This window comes from Pomacea canaliculata, linkage group LG11 (assembly GCF_003073045.1).
Source record: "Pomacea canaliculata isolate SZHN2017 linkage group LG11, ASM307304v1, whole genome shotgun sequence".
Classification (NCBI taxonomy): Eukaryota; Metazoa; Mollusca; class Gastropoda; order Architaenioglossa; family Ampullariidae; genus Pomacea; species Pomacea canaliculata.
This window is the reverse complement of record NC_037600.1, coordinates 9,329,920-9,351,940: the sequence shown is the minus strand read 5'-3', so window position 1 is coordinate 9,351,940 and position 22,021 is coordinate 9,329,920. Positions and strand designations below refer to the sequence as shown.

Genomic DNA, 22,021 nt, shown 5'->3' with positions numbered 1-22,021 from the left:
CAAAACAAAACAAAAAAAAAAAAAAAAAAACAATGCTTCAAACGTTCGCCTAAAAATCCATTTCCTGTGACCCTGTGCCAACTTTGCCAAACGTTCGCAAGTTCAATGAGATTTATTCCATTAAGAAGGGCGTTTAGCCGAATGATTCAGGTGTGTGTGTGTGTGCATGCCATTCATACTGAGCTATCTGGAAAAGGTGTTATTTTCTGCCATTCTTTACGTTCGTCGGGTATATATATATACCCGTATCTGACGCTGTTGAACATAGGATGTATTATTCTCCAAGTGATCAACATTCATCAGCAAGAAGAAGCAGAATGGACACACACACACAAACACACAGCCATTCTCTGTTACTTACCCCAACCAAAGCTCGGTTCCACCGCCCTTGCTGACTGCTCCGCTCGGTCACTCCAAGCTGTCCAACCTGTCCTCTGTCCTCTTTGTGTGGCAGCTCACCGCCGTCTGACAGTGTGGACCATCAGCACGCATGCGTGACCATGTCGCCACGCTCTCGCTCCACATCTCACCCATCCATCCACTCTCTTTTGCACCCACTCACCCTGCAACAAACCCCATCAAGGGATGAGGTGGTCGGGTGGTGGAAGGGGGATTGGTGGCAGACGTGACTGATTCAAAATGTCCGACTGTTTATGTTGTCTTGATGGTTCAGTCGATATTCCGACTCAACTTTCACGGGTCAAGCCAGGAGCTCACGGCGACGACCGGCAACGACACGCGAGTTTCCATAACAACGGCGTGGGCCGGCCAGCTGGCCGGTCATTTGCGGCTAGTCTGCAACGATCGAAGGGGAACGTAACGGGTCAGCAGGAGAGCATCAGATGACTACAAAGTGTTGTGCATCCAGAAACTCTTTTTTTTGTCTCTCTCTCTCTCTTGACATCAGAGTTCAGTAATCACGACGATGACGACGAATTAAAGGAAAGTGCACAAAATCCTTTCAGTCGTGTCCATTGCAATAAAAGACTGGAGGGTAAACTGCTTTTAAACGAAAAAAAATCCACCAAGCCACCCAGATACCTGTAGTTTCAGTTCCAAACATCTAGTCACCAGTGCCAAGCTCTGCTCAGCTTTTTCTCTCTTTTTCTGACACACACAAAGGACAAATAATATTTGAATATTTGAAATATTGAATTTTTTTTTCTCTCTCTCTCTTTCTCTGTGGGAAGTGACACGTCAGTATTTCTCTTTCCTTGTGGTCCTGTAACAAATGTTTCTACTGACATGGTTCTACTGGCATAAATATGAATTAATCACATAAACGGCGTAGCTCGTCCTTGCAGCCCTTCATTTTTACCGTTTAATTCTTATACCGTATATATAACGTTTTCGTCAAAGTGAAAAAAAAAGAAAGAAAGAGGATCCTTATTGTCGGCAGTGTGGCGGGAAAGACTCACAAAAAAAATCGTATTTCTTCGCTTCGTGTGTTATAAAAGGGACGATATGCCTTCGCGATGTTGAATTTCTAATGAGGGGCCGTACATTTCCATGTCTATAAAATCATTTTAAGAGACACGAGAAAAGGATTTCAAAGATCTTGTGCCGGATTCTGTCTACCAACTGCACTGATGTGAGTAAGAAAGTGTGCATTTGTAAGTCTGTTCCGGGGTTATGACTACACAGTGTCCCCGTCTGTGAATATTCTGCTCTGTGTGTGTGTGTGTGTGTGCGCGCATGCGTGTATGTTTTGTGTGTGTGTGTGTGGCAAAACAGACAAATCTGACTTTGTAGCTTCAGGTTTCATTTTCACATCTCTTCATTGTATCAAAGGACTCTCCCAGAGCAAGAGAGAGAGAGCAGCAGCAAGCCAAACACGGAGCCATCAGCACATCCGGGCCTTAAACATGGCGGCACGCAATGACTAGCTTCCATCTGGCTTGTTTCACCATAAAATCATGAAAACTGTCAGAAAACCACCCGATGACTTATCGTAGCTGCAGAAAAGAGTCTCTACACACTCCAAATTAAATTAATTAAAATATATATATTTATAATTATCGACTATCAAAAACACGTCTTCTGATTTCGTGAACATAATTCAATGTCTCTTTGCGGTGAAGGCACAAACAAACAAACAAATCAATCAATCAATCCAATTTCGCTGTAGCAGAGATGATCATGCTTGCTATAGTAAAGCATCTAACCTCGCGACTTCCCTACACAAGCCTATACAGTCAAATCTCCCTACTATGCCACCCCTCTACTATGCCACTCTCGGTATTATGCCACTTTTGCTCGGTCCCGACTATAAATTCAATGTAAAAAAAAATTTACTATGCCACCCCTACTCTCGCTACTATGCCACTTTTTTGGTGACTGTTAAAAGACACAAGTTGTGAAATTCCGCGCAGTGCTCGATTATTATACTCTATGGTAGTGTGGGACATTGCAGTTAGGTGGATGGAACATAGCACACACACAGGGAGGGTGGAGGCTGGCAATGTGGGGGGGGGTGGTGGTCGCTGGCCGGGTGACAGCCACGTGACAGAGGGAAGGTGTGAGGGGGTCGACTAGCGACAGGATGCAGGTGCGCGGATGTGGTTGGGAGGGGTGGAGGATGAAGAGGTGAGGGGGAGAATGAGAGGAGACAGCTAGCGAAGCCGACGATTCTTGAGAGCTTTGGACCAGACCTGGGCAAAGGCCTCCTGTCTCTGACCGGCCCGCCCGCCAGTATATATACTATATATACAGTATTAGGTAACACTGAGTTAACTATATTAGTCCAGCCCTCTAAAACCATCCCAATGTCTCATGCGGCCCCTTGGGAAAATTAATTGCCCACCCCTGCTTTGGACTGACGGGTAACTTGAACAAATAAAGCCGTTTTTACGAACCCTCTCTACTATGCCACTCTCGCTACTATGCCACTTTTGCTCGGTCCCGGTAGGTGGCATAGTAGGGAGATTTGACTGTAGTGATATCAAGACGCCGAAGGGAACACAGTGGTTTTGAATTACATGTATATTATTTACTTTTATTATCAGTAAAACTCAAAAACGGTTAACTGCATTTGACATGATTGGTTATATGCTGCTGTTATTCCCGCCCCACCCTTGTTAACGATGGTCTATGGCCACATATCCCAAAGAATAAAAAAAATATAAAATCTCTTTCTCGTTTTTCAAGAGTACATATTATCTATAACACCTAACACACAATATCCAGCTACTCCAGCATGGTAAAGGTATACAATGGTTAAAAAGATGACTTTTTACATCGAATAATTTCATAAAGTAGAATAGTCTTATGTAAACATAGTTGGACTCCTCTGATTTAATTAATTCTGATACTTAAGTAAATCGTGTGTCATCTGTATGTGATGACTCTGTTACAGATGGTCACACAAAGAATCATATCAACCCAACCGTCAAAAAAAAAAAAAATTCCTCGCGTTACCCACAACTCACTGCGTGAAAAAAAACAGTTGTCATATTATAGTCAGTGGGAGGAGGGGAGCTGCATGCGCTTCATCTTTTCTTCTTCTTTTCAGACTTTTCCAGCTTCGTTTGGGGGGAGGGTGCCAAGGAGGTGGATTAAGGAAAATTCCAGATGTTAAAAATGCAATTATGCAGCATTTATTGTATCTGACGATAGAGAAATCCCATACTCGTCTACATCACGAGGATTTCATGAGCCAGTCGCCGACATACCTTTACCATGCTGGAGACCTTCTCTTGGGGTCGTACTCATGCAGCGAGGATAAGTGGTTGCCCAGAGACAACATGGAGAACTCAGGGATAAGCGGTTTGTCTTGCCCGGGCACTTCAGATGATGCTCTATCCTACTCTAAATGGAGAGTGATGTCCCATCTCTCTATAACTTACATTTTAGTTTAGTTCTGTGCATCAGCTGTGTCATCTTAGACTGATTTCTTTTCTACAACTGCTAACGTTTTGGTGAGTTGTCACAGCAAACTTCGTATACAGTAAACGCGGGTCTGATAGGTTAGCATTGTGCATCTCTCTGAAACTAGTTTGTGACCGTTAGTGTGATGCTCTAGCAACAGTTGTCATTATGGAACCGTATTCCTGTCTGCAAAAGTTAAGCCACTCCCTCAAAGATTGAAAGTTGAGCTTCCATAAATCATCGTACTAACTCTTAGCTACATTTTAAAGCAAAACTTTATTCACATACCTAACATTTCATGCAATGGCAAGAATACAGACCGCATGTGTACTGATGGCTTTATGTAATATGAGTGGCCACACTATACCGACACACAATAATCTTATTGTGTTTTTTATATATCAACGTTCATTAACAATGTCTGCGTGCTTTTCTTTATTTTCTTTATGATTATTTTTAAAGCACTTTGAGCATGCCTTTGACGGTGGTGTCAAGTGCTATATATAAATTAACTTAAATAATAATTTAATAATACCCCCGGGGTTGTACTTAAAAGTCATTGCACACGTCTTTTGCCACTTTGGGGACAAGACTCTTGTTCTTGGTTTCTCCACTTAGGTGTCGGGATGTAAGATCATCAAACAAACATTCAAGCAGTAGGAGCCATCAATATGAAATGCCCAAGTATGAGTAATCTAAAACATCATCACCATCTTAAGATATTTTAAAGCTTTTTCACAGTTCAAATGTTTATAGCCTTTTCAGCCTAAGACAGCTCAAATCAAGTTTCGTTTATCTTTAGTTTACTGTTCATCAACAGCATTTGATTCCTTCTGTTTTATTGTATTTGTTTGTATGTTTATAAAATAATTCAGTAACAAAGCTTCATACTATCTTCATGTTATCTGCCCATTCCCGTCTACTGATGTATGTTCGGAAATGTCATTGCCTCCCAATGGTTGGCCAGATATTCCCGCAAAAAGAAAACTTTGCCCACCCTTGGTCTAGTTTGACCATCTGAAGATGTTGGACATCTTTTGATGGTTTTAACAGAACTGTCATCAACCACACAGATTAAAATGGTGAAGAGGAGCCGATTATCGTATATTATGATGATATAAGTATTGTCCTATTTATATGATAAATCCCCTATAATGACAGATACAGATATCACTAAGTCTCTGTGAACAGACTCTGTGTTGTAGCACAACTGTTTCTGTGAACAGGTCACAATCGTTTCGGACAGGTCGAACTGTCACTGAATACGCAGCTGTAGCCCATCATCTATCACTGAGAACATGTCACACTGTGAACATGTCACACTGTGACACCCCAGTAGCTGTGAACAGGTTGTATTGTCAATGCGAGTATATTTGATTGAGAGCTTTTGTCACTTTCTGTAATGAGATCCTACTCCGTGTCATCTGCTGCAAGAGTGCCCCTGCTCGATCGCTGACCCCATGTATTTGCTGAATATTGTCGGAATCACTGATGCACGACAGTGTTAGTATAAATAACAATAACCCTTTCGCAAAGTAATCACAAGGAAATTTTTAAAGCTGAACTTGCTTACACAACCTCTATTGATTCTTGTTTCTCTTCGCTGCGTGTGTGTGTATATATATACATTAATTTTTTTTAAATTTTTTAAAACTTGGAACTTAAATATCAAGAGCGGGAACAGCCTCAACAGGTCCCTGAAATTGTTATAAATGATAAACAAGTCATAGAGCGTGTGACGTAACTAGGCTGGGAGAAGGCTGGCCTGACTAGCCCGAGGGGAAAGGGGTCCCTTTGGCTGGCTCGCTCCACCCGGCTTTCACCCTCACACACACAGTCTCCCGCCCGTACGCACGTCCGCACGCGTTCTGACCAGCAGTCACACCCGCGTGCGCAAACACTCAACTGACAAGACAGTGTACAAAGTAAAAGATTGTAATTAAAACAAAAGCAAATTAGGTTGACATGAAGACACTTAAACAACAATGAATTGAGAAAATAATTAGATCTTACGTATCTGCACGTATCTGCACATAGGTCGGGACACGCGGTCCGTCCCTGACACACAATTCAGTCTTGGAATAATATCGTACTGATAGTCCCACTCGACTGCTTCGTTTGTTGCTTCCTGAAGATGGGTGTAGCTGACTGCATACACCTGGTCTCCTAGACGATTTCTTATCACTGTCCCACCCAGTTGCCCCCGGCAATGGATGCAGCGACGATGCTCGTAGTAGAGCTGACTTCTGGACTGAAAGTCGTTGCCCCCTGAAGATGGGTGCAGCTGCCTGCATGCACCTGGTCTTCCAGACTTCTTGTCACTGTCCCACCCAGTTGCTCCAGGCAATGGGTGCAGCGACGATTCTCGCAGTAGAGATGACTGTAGGCTGTTCTGTAGATGACCACACTGGACCGGTGGCACGGTGGGGTCTGCCAACCGCTGCCTCGCACGTCTTGCTGCCGGACACAGTAAATTCCCTCGCTTGTCGTCGGGGAATCAATCCTTGGTTACAGCGCACACTCTCCTCTCTACACCACCAGATCACAAGTGCCAGCAGGTAGTGATACGTTCTGACTGAACGGGCTTCCCTATTTCAGACCTGCTGCCTGCGACTGACAATCACTCAGAGACTACGTCTCTGCTGGAACACGAGGGGAAAAGCCTCGACTACAGTGCGGTTCTAGCTTATATACTACCGGGCCACGTGGCCCCTGTCAATTCTACCAAACTAGTTCTGACGCTATCGAACTCTGACTAGAGGGACTACACCCCCTCGCGCTATACTCGGGGTACCCATCATCTATCCACCGCTCATCTTCCCACGGTCGGCTCCCACACCCTCCGACTGTCGCGACGCTAAGTCTAGCTCCCCTATTCAGCACTAGTGTCCAGTCGGTGGTAAAGAAAACAAACGCTGTTCTCACGACCGAGTGTACGGGACTTTCCATTAGCACCCGTGAAGTAACGTACCCGTGAAGTGATGCCTGCGGCTCCCTTTTCGTAAGCGGCCTCGATTCCCAGGCTCTGCTACCCCAAAGGGAGATAACATCTTTACCCCCTATTGTCCACCCGCAGCCTGTATCGCCTCAGGGTACTAACTGCCCCTCTTTAATGTTTCTATTACTAGTTCGGCGCTGTTTTCTGGCCTTGAACCAGACTGGTTCATGACACCCCCCTACTCAAGAGTAAAACCTGGGGTTTTGCTTAAACTCAGGCCAGAACAACAGCGGAGGAATAAACCCGTAATTACCTATCATTCCATATGACGGTACACTTACGATCGCCCGCATTCTCTCCGTTTTCCTGAAATAACACTCTACTGGGTGTCCTCTGCTTACTGCCCGAGATACTACAACACACTTTTAAAAATCATACACGAATGAATATTTACACGACCTTACAGAAACTAGAAGTGTGCTTACTCGCGCACACGTGACTCAGCTAGTTCTATCTTGCGGTCATTCCCCTTCCAAAGATTCCATTCAGCCCAGTACGGAATGAATCCTTGCGCACCATCCCATGCGGCCAAGCCATACTCTAACTCCGCACATGCGGTGCGACTAACGCCGTCCTTCGGCCCGTATATGTTTGGCACCATGCTTGACCTGACATCACTAGCCTTGACCCTACCCTGTAAAGCAAGGGTTACGTCATCCTGCGCACGAAATATTCTCTTTCCTACACCTCGACGTTTGCCCGAACTGTGTCTCAAGTGGGCGTGGTGCTGCTTGACGAACGGCGACCCCCTCCCCAGTTGGCTTTTCGTACATAGTTCTGCTTCCGTCGACCTCCAGGTTGTTTCAGACCTGCCGACTTCTGCAGCTACCTAGCCAATTTACTTTCCTGTGCAACGACTTCTGATAACGCAGGCTGTTTACTACCTGTTCGTTACCATGAGCAACGTGTTGACGTTCCCACACCGGGCCTAGTCGCGGTGTCCTCATCAAGGTGCCGCCTACCCGCTTCTGGTCACGTTGCACCCTTTCGCCCTGGCCGCCTGAGGCGAAAAGCGCTTCACCTATCTCTACCGATGCGGCCCCGCCTACCTTGTTGACATCACGTGATGTCCTGTCCACTCCCAGCCTTGAGGACGCATGCCTTCGCCGGCCACGCCTTCTTGACCTCTTACTGCGCTGGGTTCGCTGGCTTGTCGACCTGGCGGTAGGTCTCTGTGCAAGCCCCCCGTCTGATGCACACGTCGGCGATTCTACCCTCGCCTTCAACTGATCGTGCATTTTCACGCCTACTCGGACTCTCTCCGAGTCACCCATTTCCTCTGCAAGTTGTATCCGTAAGTTCTCCAGCTCATTCTGCTCCAGCTTCTGCATCGCACAGGTGGGCTTCAACTGAGAACTGTTCTCGTTGACGGAGCTGGTAACCTGTTGCACCACACGCGGCTTGGCTGCCACTTCCACCTCTGCTTGCCGCCTCTCTTGATTCTCACGTGGCAGCTGCTTTCTCGGCTCCCACTGTTGCTGGATGTCAGTCAGTGTGTTTTCATGCCAGGCTTGCTCTTCCCTTAAGAGAGCCTGCACCTCTGCTGAGTCCTTGTGGAGCCTCTGCACTCCCTCTAATAACGCTGACACAGCCTTGGCCATTTCGTTCTTCTTCTTGTTGCTTTCCCCCATCTTCTTCTCTAGTCTTCGAATAGGGTTCTGCACCTCACCAAACTTCTCGTTTGCATACATATTGCTGGCCTCCTTCTGGTGCTGTAGACGTGACTGACTTGTTCTGTCCAGCTCTTGCTTACTGACCAGATCTGACCGGATCCGACCCAGAGTGGCATTAGACACTAACTTGTTGAGTTTGTTTCTCTCCTTCCTAATTTTCTTCCGCAAGCGATTCAGAGCTTTTCGGGTGTCTTCACGTTCCCGCTCTCTGTCTGCAATCGCTCGAAGCAAGTCTTGCAACTCTCTCTGCTTTGCTTGCTCTAGTCGACTCGCCTCTTCATAGGCTGCCTTACTGCGACGAATGGCTTCCTCCAGCCGCTGCACCTCCAGATGCATCTCGTCATGCTTCTTAAATCCTACTGCTTCAGCCGTGCGGTCACTTCTGGCGGTTTCCGCACATTCTGCAATGGGTGTGGAGCTCACCTTGACTGCCACCGTCTGTACAGTCGCCCCCACCTCCCCATTCCTGCCCGCAGGCGATACTGCCGGTCTCACAGCTAGACCCGGTTCGCCGTCTACGGTGATAACTAGGACGCAACGGATAGTAAGCACTCCCTCTCCGTGCTTGATAGCGCCCCCTATCTGCAACGGCACCTCAAAGACGGTCGGTTCCCGTCCTCCAGGATCACCGTCGTCTTTGGCCCGCAACAGCACGCTCTTGACAGTTGGTACCAGTCCCTCCGGACTGCCACTGTCACCTGGCTGCAATGTTCCTTCGTTGACCGCTGGCACTTGTTCATCAAGATTGCCAGAGTCCCCTGCCTGCAACGGCCTCTCAAAGACAGTCGGTTCCCGCCCTCCAGGATCACCGTCGTCTTTGGCCCGCAGCAGTACGCTCTCGACAGCTGGCACTAGTCCCTCCGGACTGCCACTGTCCCCTGCCTGCAACGGCTCTCCCCTGACAGCTGACACTAGCCCCTCCGGGCAGTCACTGTCTCCTACCTGCAACTGCGCTGCTTCTCTGACAGCTGGCACTTGTTCCTCAAGATCACCAGTGTCACTCTCATGCAGCGGTTCCTTGGTGACAGTCGGCGCTCGCCTCTCGCGGTGGCCGCTGTCACCCGCCTGTAACGGCTCTCTAACGACAGCTAGCACTTGTTCCTCAAGACTGCCAGTGTCATCCGCCTGCAGCGGTTCTCTGACGACAATCGGCGCTCGCATCTCACGATGGCCGTTGTCAACCGCCTGCAGCGGTTCTCTAACGACAGTTGGCACTTGGTCTCCAAGACTGCCAATGTCACCTGTCTGCAGCGGTTCCCTAACGACAGTCGGCGCTCGCATCTCACGATGACCGCTGTCGCCCGCCTGCAGCTGATCCACACTACCAACCGGCACTCGCCTCTCGCGATCGCCACTTCCTGCTGCCTGCAATGCCCTGGTACCGCTAACCAGCTCTCGCGCCTTCCAAAGACCCTGGTCCTGTACCTGCAGTTGCCTAACAGCGTGACTGTGCCCGGCTTGGCTCACGAGGAGATTAGGAAAATCTGCATCTCCTAACCCTCCTCCCTCATGGGTAGTCTCCACACCTTGGAAAACTCCCTCCTTCCCGCTGGCCTCCTCGCCAGTTTCTACTCCTCTAGCTTCTTCCTTGCTAGGATTCACTTCGTTAACCTTAACATCAGCAGCCTTTCTACCACTAGTATACGCGCCGCTGGTTACCGCATCGCCAGACCCTACGTCGCTAACCTGTCCCTCGGTAGCACTCCTGTCACTGGCGTATGCGCCGCTAGCATCTACCTCGCTAGCTAGCTTCTCCCCCCTCGTGGTTACAGCCTCACGCAACTCGTAACCACGGGGACAACTGCGCGAATAGTGCCCTACCACCCCGCAGCTGTAACACTTCACACCTACAGATCTCCTCAGCCTGTCGGACTGTTGGGGACAAGACCTCGGGTCATGCCCTGCACCCCCACACCTAGAACAGCTACCAGCGGGCACCACCCCACGCTCTGACCTGTAATTACCTGCCTCGGCCGGATCACTGTCATCTAAGCTGACCCCGCCTATCCGGCGCACCTCTCGCAGGAATTCTCGCTCTTTCTCGAGCTTGGTTTGCTCTTTCTTTTTCTTTTCAGACTTCTTGCTTTCGACCCGCTCTCGCGCACGTTCGCGCCCAACTCTCTCTTCCTCCTTTACTCTAGCCTTTTCCTCTCTCTCTTCGGCTATTGTTCCCCAGCGACAGCCCTTTAAATTGTACTCTATAAACTGTCGTGACTCTTCCTCAGTTTTACCTTTCTCTTCGCAGATTTCTTCTAACATCTCTATAAACTCGCGCATTACTAGCTCTTTCTCGCGCTCTTCTAGCTCTTTCTCACGCTCAGCTCTCCTCCTCTCGCGTTCTTTCTCGCGTTCAGCTCTCCTCACATCGCGTTCCGCGTACTCTCTTTCTCGCGCCTCTTCGCGTTTGATTCTATCCTCCTCCTCTTTCTTGTATTTCTTCCATTTTTCCAACTCTCTGCCTATAAACGCCACTAAATTGTCTCCTACTAGTCCGAGTTCTTCGCCGTCTTCCTTTAACTCCTTTCTCTTCTCTCGGTCGGTTAGACAGAATTCCCTATCCATCCTTACTACTTCCAGAGCTCTAATTCTAGCTACTATGTTCAACTATTCTATACTAGCTACTTGCTGGGCACTTGCAACCTGTTTACAATGCACCAATCGGTGTTCACCGATGTCCAATCAGCAATTACACAATGAGCAATTAATTAAGCAATTCTGATTCTCACACAAGTTAGCTAGCATGTAGTAGCATAGTAAAATACATCAATACATACAGAATCTAAGGTGTTCACCGCAGCGACAGAGACACGACACAAGACGCAAGACAACACACTCTCGCACTATGTCAAAACAAAATGGTCAACCTAAAATGGACATTCAATCCCCGGCTCGAGCCCCCATTTGTGACGTAACTAGGCTGGGAGAAGGCTGGCCTGACTAGCCCGAGGGGAAAGGGGTCCCTTTGGCTGGCTCGCTCCACCCGGCTTTCACCCTCACACACACAGTCTCCCGCCCGTACGCACGTCCGCACGCGTTCTGACCAGCAGTCACACCCGCGTGCGCAAACACTCAACTGACAAGACAGTGTACAAAGTAAAAGATTGTAATTAAAACAAAAGCAAATTAGGTTGACATGAAGACACTTAAACAACAATGAATTGAGAAAATAATTAGATCTTACGTATCTGCACGTATCTGCACATAGGTCGGGACACGCGGTCCGTCCCTGACACACAATTCAGTCTTGGAATAATATCGTACTGATAGTCCCACTCGACTGCTTCGTTTGTTGCTTCCTGAAGATGGGTGTAGCTGACTGCATACACCTGGTCTCCTAGACGATTTCTTATCACTGTCCCACCCAGTTGCCCCCGGCAATGGATGCAGCGACGATACTCGTAGTAGAGCTGACTTCTGGACTGAAAGTCGTTGCCCCCTGAAGATGGGTGCAGCTGCCTGCATGCACCTGGTCTTCCAGACTTCTTGTCACTGTCCCACCCAGTTGCTCCAGGCAATGGGTGCAGCGACGATTCTCGCAGTAGAGATGACTGTAGGCTGTTCTGTAGATGACCACACTGGACCGGTGGCACGGTGGGGTCTGCCAACCGCTGCCTCGCACGTCTTGCTGCCGGACACAGTAAATTCCCTCGCTTGTCGTCGGGGGAATCAATCCTTGGTTACAGCGCACACTCTCCTCTCTACACCACCAGATCACAAGTGCCAGCAGGTAGTGATACGTTCTGACTGAACGGGCTTCCCTATTTCAGACCTGCTGCCTGCGACTGACAATCACTCAGAGACTACGTCTCTGCTGGAACACGAGGGGAAAAGCCTCGACTACAGTGCGGTTCTAGCTTATATACTACCGGGCCACGTGGCCCCTGTCAATTCTACCAAACTAGTTCTGACGCTATCGAACTCTGACTAGAGGGACTACACCCCCTCGCGCTATACTCGGGTACCCATCATCTATCCACCGCTCATCTTCCCACGGTCGGCTCCCACACCCTCCGACTGTCGCGACGCTAAGTCTAGCTCCCCTATTCAGCACTAGTGTCCAGTCGGTGGTAAAGAAAACAAACGCTGTTCTCACGACCGAGTGTACGGGACTTTCCATTAGCACCCGTGAAGTAACGTACCCGTGAAGTGATGCCTGCGGCTCCCTTTTCGTAAGCGGCCTCGATTCCCAGGCTCTGCTACCCCAAAGGGAGATAACATCTTTACCCCCTATTGTCCACCCGCAGCCTGTATCGCCTCAGGGTACTAACTGCCCCTCTTTAATGTTTCTATTACTAGTTCGGCGCTGTTTTCTGGCCTTGAACCAGACTGGTTCATGACAGAGCGCTTTCTACCTGTCAACATTCATACCAGGGCCAGCATCTTCGACTGATACGAAACTCTTGCCCAGTCCTAACTTTAGCTCTAACCTGAGTTTGGCCCCACTTAAAATAATTGCAAGGAGTACATGGGGAAATGCCACTCGTTTGTGAAAACTACTTGAGCTCCAAAAACCTAGGGTCTTTCTTCGTTCAAGTAAATAGTTTCAAAAAATTGAGCAAAGAAAAATCTGTATACTGAATCGCTATCATGTGCAACACGGATTCAGGTTTCATTGCAGTCGCGAGAGAAGGATGTCTTGTTTAGCAAATAATACATAGTTTATAAAAAAAGTGGCATGGCATTAAAGAACTAGTGGGGTGCAATTTTTTTCAGATTCACTTAATAAACATTTGGCGCCCGTGAAAGTAAAGGTAGTCATATGTGATCATGATATTTGTTCTCAACCGCTTTTCTGGGCACGGAGATGTTTGTAGGCCTGAATTTCGAGGGGTGTATTCACTCGGATTTCTGGAAAAAATATCTTCCAACGAGCATTACCCTATTATTAGATAAAAGCTGCTCCCCTATATGCCTTTAAAAGCAAGAGTAATGTCTTTATATTAACAAGAAAAACATGTGAACAGGAAATATATGTGTGTTTCTTTTTCTATCTGCCTGTGTCTTTTATTCTTTGAGTTTTGAAGAGATTTTATTCTCTTTGTTGTATGCATGCCTGTGTGTATTCTTTTTTGCTACGTGTTTGCAATGTGGGCCGTTGTTTAATTATTTTGTAACTTTCTTTTCCTTACACAGACAAGTATTTCTTTATACTAGTATGATGTGCGCCTTATTTTTCCCGAATATCAAAATTATCATCAACACCACTACAGCAGCAATATTAGAAGTGTTCTGTCTGTCTCTTTCTTTCTTTGTTGTTTTCCTCGTTCTGTCTACTGTCAAAGCAAATCATCCCATGTGTGCTTTTATAACATTTCTTACTTTTATTCAGCCTGCAGTTAAAAAGAACCCAGAGAGATAAAACCTTGCTCCATTTTTTTTTAAATGAGGCGAGAGTGCCACTGTGTCCTCGCTGTAGCGGATCGTGAACTAAACCTTACGAGCTCTAATAAATTTTCTGTCCCAGCAGTAAAGCCGGCTTCCACCGACGGCAAAATATTTATTATTCATCAGCAGTCGCCAGCGACGCCATCTTCAAATGCATCCAACGAAAGACGCTCCGGACTTCGTGTCATGCGTGACCGTGATGATGATGATGAAATGATGGATGATGATGATGATGATGCTGATGCTGATGCTGATGATGATGTCACGCGCAAGTTTTTTCCAAGTTGATGTGAAACTGACGGAAGATGATCGACTTTGATCAGCTGTTTCGGGGCTTTTAAGGTGGCAGATATTCCTGTGGACGAGCTATCCAGCTTATTATCGGGAAAAACAGGACTGATATAATAGGCGAATTAAAAATACTTACACATTTATAAAATTTTAATTTTTTTAGAAGGTTTTTTGATTAATGTGTGCAAACTGTACAAATTATTGAGCAAACTGTGCACTTTAGCAAATCATGCACATTAGCAAGCAGAAAATTAACGAACTATAAATATTAGCAAATTATACACATAAGCAAGTTACAAACTTTTGCAAGACTGTTTTGAACTAGTACCCGCTAGACGTGCCCGTCAACAACTTTTTTCTCAACGCTTTCTGGTAGCAAACCTGTTTTCATCAAAAGCTTGAGCCAGACTTTTAGTTTCTGACTTGTGAATGATCTGAGGAAGAGAAGACGAAGCACAATGCCCACACCTTTGCAACCAGGCTTCCATTGTCCCGCTGCCATGAGGGGAATCTTGGGGAATTAGCTAAGGGAGTTAACCTTTAAAAAATATGAACACGGCGTCTGTGCGAAAGCTTCCCATGATAAAAATACATTTTTAGTACAATTATTGGAGTCAGTTGTAACTCAAGTAGTGGTGAAGCCTACATCAAACTGATTTTTTTGAAGTTTTACTTTTTTTTTACCCCCCCCCCCCCTCGTGATACCTCTTCTTTTCGCTTTTGTTTAAAAAAAAAGCGAAGAAAAAAAAATAACTGGCGAAGACCGGGGCCTACACATCTCTCGTCAGGTCTGTATGCACGGATAAACATCTGAGATACACATGCACCATGCATGGATAAATACCTGAGGTAGCAACATGTGTCACCGTGATATTGCAAATACTTTTTCTATTTCCTGCTGTCAGCATCCCTCCTCCCACCCATCTCTCTCTCCCACCCATCTCTCTCTCACACCCGGCTTGAGAGAGTAAGGGAAGTAACTCCAAACTGAGAAGCGGAGACGCAGCAGACATGGCGACGCTTTTGAGTTTCTTCAGCGAGGAGCAGGTTTCGGTTTAGGTTTTGTCTGTTTAGACAGATTTTGAAAGGCAAACGAATGAAATGGATGAGTCGCAATTAACTCAAGCTCTTGAAATGTACCGAGTGCAAGTGAGTGATAATGAGAAGTAATGAAAGAGAGTAATTAAACAGTGCACCGATGTGATGTGTTGACATTTGATAGTTGAGCAGATATTCAACGCACCATTTGCTACATTTTAGAGAGATAACTAAAAAAAAATATATTTTTTAAAACTTGCCGTGTTAAACCTAAGGAAAATCATGAAATGGAATGATCTAGAGCAGTAAAGTTTTATAAACCTTTCTAACCTTACAAGTCAATTACAGAATGTATTAGACACATTCACGCTGTGGGCCATGTTCACTGCAGTTCTTACGAAAGAAAACGGCAATTTTCATATAAAATATAAGTACAAAATACGTAATTTGTTGTTAGGTTTACTTGTTTTAATTTGGTTTTTTAATTTTTATTTAGTTGGCACAGGTAGATCAGGCACTTGCGGCTGCTGGTGGTGCAGAAGATCTGAGACAACTAAAGTGTGATCTTGAAGAGCTTGTATCATTAACTGAAGGTATTATGATTTCTAAGCTTTCTCTCTTTCTTCTAACTGGAGTCTTTCGCTCATTAGAAAATTCTGTAAAGACCTGCCACAGTAGTTTGGCCTTTGGGCTAAGGTTAAAACAGTGAGAGCTCACTGCTATGGAGACATTGCAATGTCTGTTATGGTGCAGTGCAAATTAAGGCCAAGTAAGTTAAAACATTGAAAAAATGTGGCAGAGTTTAACGTCCTTAATTATGTTTGTTCTAAGAAATAGCAGTATAAACAAACAAGTTGCCAGTGGCTGTAAAACCAAGAATATGCCGATGGCTTTTAGTCAACAGGCAAAGATTCTTCTGCTTGGTTTAGTGTGGATCACATTTTACCAGCATGGTTCCTACAGATATATTTGGTTTTGTGTTTTGTTTTGTATAAAAAGTGTGTTTGTTGGTTTGAATTTATTTTAATATCACAACTAGGGTCATTAAGTTCCTGCTCTAGCAGAGTTGATTGTGATAGCTATCATATTGGCCTTCTAGGTAGTCTGCTTTCATTGAAAAAAAGCCTGCTTCTGAAGTCCCTAGAAGACGTAGAGAATGTGATGACAGCTTCCAGCACCAGTCCTGCAGAGCCTGCTGGCGACGAATACAAAGCATTTCAGGTGAGAGAAACAAAGCTCAGATGTTGCTAGGTGCTGGACAGAGATTTTTGCTGCAAGTTACAAAACTATGTCAGAAATACTTGTGTGTATTTTATAGGAGCTTGAGTACAAATTTACAAAAGTATAGATTTCTAAAATTGTTATTTTTTTTCAATACAAACATCAATATTGCAACAGCATTATTTTATTTTATGTTAGAGTGAGCTTTAAATTTCATCAGTTGTGAAAGTAGTGTCTAAGTCTGAATTTACTCTTTAAACCTGGTTTTCAGATTATTTCTTGTGTGTAGATATTTTCTTGTAGACTATCAGTGTCTGGCTGCACAATTTTCAGATGAAAATTAGAAGTCATCATATGGAGATGATGATTATATAAGCTTAGATAATCTTGATACTATGAGTAATATTTTTGTCTTATATAGATTTCATCCAGTCCCTTAAAGTAAAGTGTACATGTTAGATTCTGAATTGTTTAGATTACACTATAAGCTAAAGCTACCTTTTAGGATTCCTAGTAAATGTTTAATGATGGGGGTGGATATCACACATACATATACAAAAATGAATGGTGTTGAATATTGGTGGTTAAAGTATGTTTCTTAAATTTTTCCAGGCTAAAATCCAAGACCAAAAGGAAACTGATTCAACAGAACGAGCTACGGCCTGTGTCCCTTCTTCAGGGGTTAATTCAACCCTGACATATCTTGCTTCTAAAAGTTCTGACAATTCTTTTCATCAGTCATTAACTGGTAATACAAGTGTGTTAGCTGAAGATGACAGCAGTTCCGAAGATAGCTTTGATGAACCTGCTGGAAATAAGGAAGGAGATTTGTCCAAGGGAAACAATTTACTTAGTTCAGTTGATGAGGATTTGTCTGACCTTGTGGGACTCAAGTGTCGGGCACCACATTCACATGACTGGGGAAAGCTGGATTATCACAATGCTTTGATCATTTCGGCTAGGAAACACTCAGAGCAAGAGGAACACATACTGGTAATGTACAGGAAATCCTCAGACTCCTACAGAGTAATTGTAAAAAAACTATGATGAGAAATGATTCATGTATCTTTGTTTAACACTTGCACACACGCACACACACTTTCTCTCGCACACACACCAGAACAAACACGAAAAAGTTTTAAATTGGTTACCCTTTGATTTTTTATTTTTCCTTTCTAATGCCTGCTGTTTTGAAGAACATGAGACAATTTGTATCTTTCAAGGGAGTTTTAACTTAGAACTATCATATGTTTCTTCTTGCTAGCAACATATATGCAGCAGTCACAGATTATAACTGCGTTATTCTGCCATTCATTCTATCTTTGTGAACTGGCTTTTCAGTGAATTTCTCTTTATGTTAATAATAATAATAACAACAAATGTATATGGGGCACTTTCCTTCCTATTTGAGGAGAACTCAGTTTGCATTCTAAAAATGCTATTTGAAAACAAAATGTTAAACTTTTGTTAAGGCTGGGACTGATAGCGGCAAAGAAGCGTGGAATGTGGGTGAACCAGGAAAATGTAGATCCTCAAACTTGACATGTTGAATAAAACACATGATGTGAGGTCAGCAAATGCAAAATATATTCACAGTTTCACAAAGTGCATTGTCAGCTGCTCACTGTCGCTGTCACAGAATAGTGTGGCTTTTGCCTCAGTAGGTGGAAAATATCAACAGTCAAACAGAAAGTCTTGAACACTAAAGGCCACAAAAAAGTGAACAAGTCCAATTTAAAGATCAAGATACCAGAAAGAAGAATAGAAAAAACAAAGTGTACTAAAATCAAAAACTGATGACACCCTAAGAAACAGAAAAACTGGAAGAGCTAATCTCCTTAAGTTGATTAGGGGAAGGGACATCACTCCACTGTTGCCTGTCCTTTCCATACCAGGTTTTCCTTTTTTTGAATATTACAACCGTTGCTGCTTGCATCATATAATGCTACCTAAGTATATTTAAAAGCAGTAGTTTCAAACCATTGTCAGTTATCTGCAACAATAACTTTGTAAAAGAGCTCATTTTTTAAGACTTGCAGCATAATCTGGAAAAAATACTGAAAAAGTGAAATGGGATGTTAAATGGAAATAAGATTATCTGGTTAATATATACTATGGGGTACATTTATTATTTTTGTTTGTTTATTTCAATAGGTAAATGTGATGTTTACTACACCTACCCACTCATCAATGCTACCTTGCAAATTCTACCTTGATGGTCACTGTCGCTTCTCCAGTGATCAGTGCCGGTAAAGTTAAGATGCATCCTCATAGAAACAGTGCTAGCAAGTTGTAAATTCATACATAGTCATGTCAGCACTACAGGAATATTTAGATTTATTGATACAAAGTAAGCAAAGGCATGTATTCATCTATATTTTGGTGACTTAGTCTGCTATGTGAATATTGCAGGTACATTTTTTTTTTCTTTGAAGATCAATTTAAATCTGTTTTCTTTTCCTATGCCACCTAATTTAAAATCAAAATTATACAGAAAATAAATGTATTTGTTGTGGGACCTTTTACAACAGTAACAGAATAGTAATAATGAGTGCAGTTTCTGTAACAATAATGAGACAATGATAGTACATGATAACTTCATTAGCAGTATGTCTATATTGGTCAATCAGAGCACTTAATTGTGTCACATGGATAAAAGTACTTTTGTTATCAACCTATAAATTCAAACCAATAAGTACATCCTGGCAAGATAATAATAAAAAATGTGTATGCTCATTTACTGTTAACCAGGAATACGTTTTCAGGTATTCACATGGTTATGAAGTACGTCTGGAAGAACTTAGAGAATTTATTGAGGCTGATCACAGGTGAGAAGTGTAGATGCCAGTTATGTCCACCTCATACATTATTTTTTTTTTTTATTATCCCTTTAGAGTTTGTGAAAGGATATCAAATAAAGAAATATGGATGCTTTCCCGACAGACCTTGTTTAATCAGCTATACAATGATGAAGTTATAAGAAATTTTTTAAGAACCTTATATATCTTAGTGTTATTGCTGATGCAATGCTTTTTGCTAATTAGATTTGTTGATTTTTAATGATAGTTTTTTTTTTTATTTTTTACTAAGCACTCTGGCTATTGACATGAAGTGTTTAGCCCAGTATTCAGACAAGATCTGGTATGCTGCCACTATAACAGATATTAAAGACGATCTAATCAGTGTTCATTTTGATGACTATGGTGAGGATCTTGATGTTGATATCGCACAAGTTGTACCATCTGGTGAGTAGATTTTAATTTACATTAATTTCATACATTTTGACATTTATCTTTTTTCTTACTAGATAATTATATAGAAACTACAGAAATGTGTTGTCCTTTTAGCTTTAGGTCTAGATGTACTAAATTCAGTTGCTTGTAATATAATGAAATAAAAATAAGAAGAAAAAGTGTAATTTATTGTGTAACAATGATCTACATTTGCTTGCTGACAAAGTATTGATAGCATCATGTGGTCAACCTTTTGAGGTTTACGTGACTGAAATATTTATGAAAATATATGCAGATATTTAAATATGAGGATTGCCTTTGATTGGTGTGATGATATTGTGGGGAAGAGATCGTAAGATCAATGGTGTGTGAACAGAAAGCCCAGCAGGAGGTGAAGGAGATACAGAAGATGAGTCAGACCAGGACCTGAACCAAGGGAGACAAACGCTAGATGCTTCTGACAGTGAAGATGGAGAAGAGTTGCCTGTATTTCTTTGGCGACCACCACAATCAACAGCGGCATTTGGGGAATGGGAAGCACATACTAGGGCAAGAAATCTCTGAGTTTTTTTCAATCAAAGCAGACGAGAAGTTAAATGGTGCAGCTGATGTCATTTGTAGTTTATTTATAGCAATGTTCTTGGCAGTATTTGCAACCTCCGTACACTTTTTGCTAGTTTCCTTTTCTTTGAGGAGACATTGAGTATGAGAAGTATAACACTCACTTGTTACCACTGGTGCGAAAACCAAATGATCCTGGGTTCAAATCAGGTCCCTTTATTTGTAACACCTGTTTGCAGGCTGCCTCTCTGGGTACCCCTGTAAACTCATGGCCCCCACCTCCATTCCTGGTCACCCAAACTTTTCCAGCCAAATCCTTCATAGTGTGACATTTCCTCAAGATAGAAACCATCTCCTGCCAATGAAACTAACCAAATACCATTAGAATATTAGATGATCACCTATATGATTTTATGAGTATTTATAAGACAAAGAATTTTTACAGGCATTTTCGTGGGAATTTTCCCTTTGTCACTTCCTCAGCCTTTTGTAACTTCCAGGGTATTGGATCCAAGCTGATGGCCCGCATGGGCTATGTGGTAGGAGAAGGATTAGGCACAAGAAGCCAAGGCAAAGCAGAGCCTGTGCCGATCATGCTTTTGCCACAAGGTGAGATGGTGTGCCTGGTGTGTCAACCAAGTACCTGGTTAGGGGTAGATGCCGCTAATGAGAAGTAGCGGCGTTGTTCCTGACTAGACGATGATAGTGGTAGTTGAAAATGGATGGTGGTGGTAACAGGTGATCTGATAGTGATAATGTAATTCCTGGTAATGTGGTGGTATCAATTCCTGTAGTAGTTCCTGTTGAGTACCTGCATTAGTTCCTGATAAGTAGTCAGTTGCAATAGTAAGTGGGAGGTGATGATAACAGCAGTTGTAGTTTTTTGTTAATGGCTGGGAAGCTATAAATCACAGCTGTGTATTGGAGAAGTACTGTTGCATATGAGGTTTTTATATTTTCAGTATTGTTATAACATGTGCCAATATTTATTTTGCATTTTTTGGTGATAAATCTCATCGTGCACTTTTTTTTTAATTTAATATTGGCTTGAAGGATGTTGTGGGAAGAAAGGTTAGTGGAGATAGACGTCTATTTTTACAGATGGGGAGTGGGTGGGTGGTTAACATTCTTGTCATTTTCAGTGTGTTTCAAAGCTCAGCCATAGAAAGGTGTGATTGATCGAGTTTTTCTTATTACCTCAGCAAAAGGTGATTGTCTTCCTCCATTCTCCTCTGTGTGTGTGGGTGCAAAAGTGAGAGAAATAGAGAAGGAACGCAAAGAAACGAAGAAATTATTCTAAACGAAAAACAAGTGCTCATGCAAAATTTAAAATATACTTTTATTAGCTATACAGCTGCCAATAGTAATAATAACAGCTACAGCAGTGTTTTCAAGCTTGTAGCTCATTTTTCATCTATGGCATGTTACGAAACCTTTCTCTGACAGGTAAGTCTCTGGACCGAATCATGGAACTGAAGGAGATGGCAGGCAGCTCGGATCTGTTCGATGCCATGAAGCGACTTGAGAAGCAAAAGAAGAAGGCAGACAAGAAGAGGGAAGATGATGCTACCAGAGACAAACTGCGCAGCAGTAACAAGCCGCCAAATGTCTTTGACTTCATCAACAGGAGACTTCACGGCAAGAGAGGTAACTGTAGGTCTTTACACAGCCCGCTGCTCTACTTTCTTCTTCGTTCATGTGTGGCAGGTACAGAGCTAGTCATCAAAACATCTTGCCCGTAGCTCATCATGCGT

At 43.8% G+C, this 22,021-nt stretch overlaps 2 protein-coding genes across 3 annotated transcripts in view; one reads left to right on the top strand and one right to left on the bottom strand.

The window, feature by feature from the left end:
* Positions 1-6,608: 6,608 nt before the first annotated feature.
* Positions 6,609-11,246, bottom strand: LOC112575588. Its single transcript, XM_025257538.1, has one exon. The coding sequence runs from the start codon at positions 11,098-11,100 to the stop codon at positions 7,669-7,671; it is 3,432 nt and encodes a 1,143-aa protein (XP_025113323.1). The 5' UTR covers positions 11,101-11,246; the 3' UTR covers positions 6,609-7,668.
* A 3,944-nt stretch (positions 11,247-15,190) lies between these two features.
* LOC112575592 (zinc finger CCCH-type with G patch domain-containing protein-like) overlaps positions 15,191-22,021 on the top strand; it is a 35,693-nt gene continuing 28,862 nt past the window's right edge. The window contains exons 1-10 of one of the 2 annotated variants that reach the window (XM_025257548.1): positions 15,191-15,363; positions 15,749-15,845; positions 16,352-16,473; positions 17,086-17,466; positions 18,628-18,722; positions 19,239-19,301; positions 19,564-19,718; positions 20,083-20,255; positions 20,768-20,876; positions 21,714-21,914. In XM_025257548.1, the coding sequence (XP_025113333.1) occupies positions 15,316-15,363; positions 15,749-15,845; positions 16,352-16,473; positions 17,086-17,466; positions 18,628-18,722; positions 19,239-19,301; positions 19,564-19,718; positions 20,083-20,255; positions 20,768-20,876; positions 21,714-21,914 (1,444 nt within the window). In that variant the 5' untranslated portion in view covers positions 15,191-15,315. The remainder of the gene's footprint in view (positions 15,364-15,748; positions 15,846-16,351; positions 16,474-17,085; positions 17,467-18,627; positions 18,723-19,238; positions 19,302-19,563; positions 19,719-20,082; positions 20,256-20,767; positions 20,877-21,713; positions 21,915-22,021) is intronic. The other variant, XM_025257549.1, reaches the window with a different exon arrangement.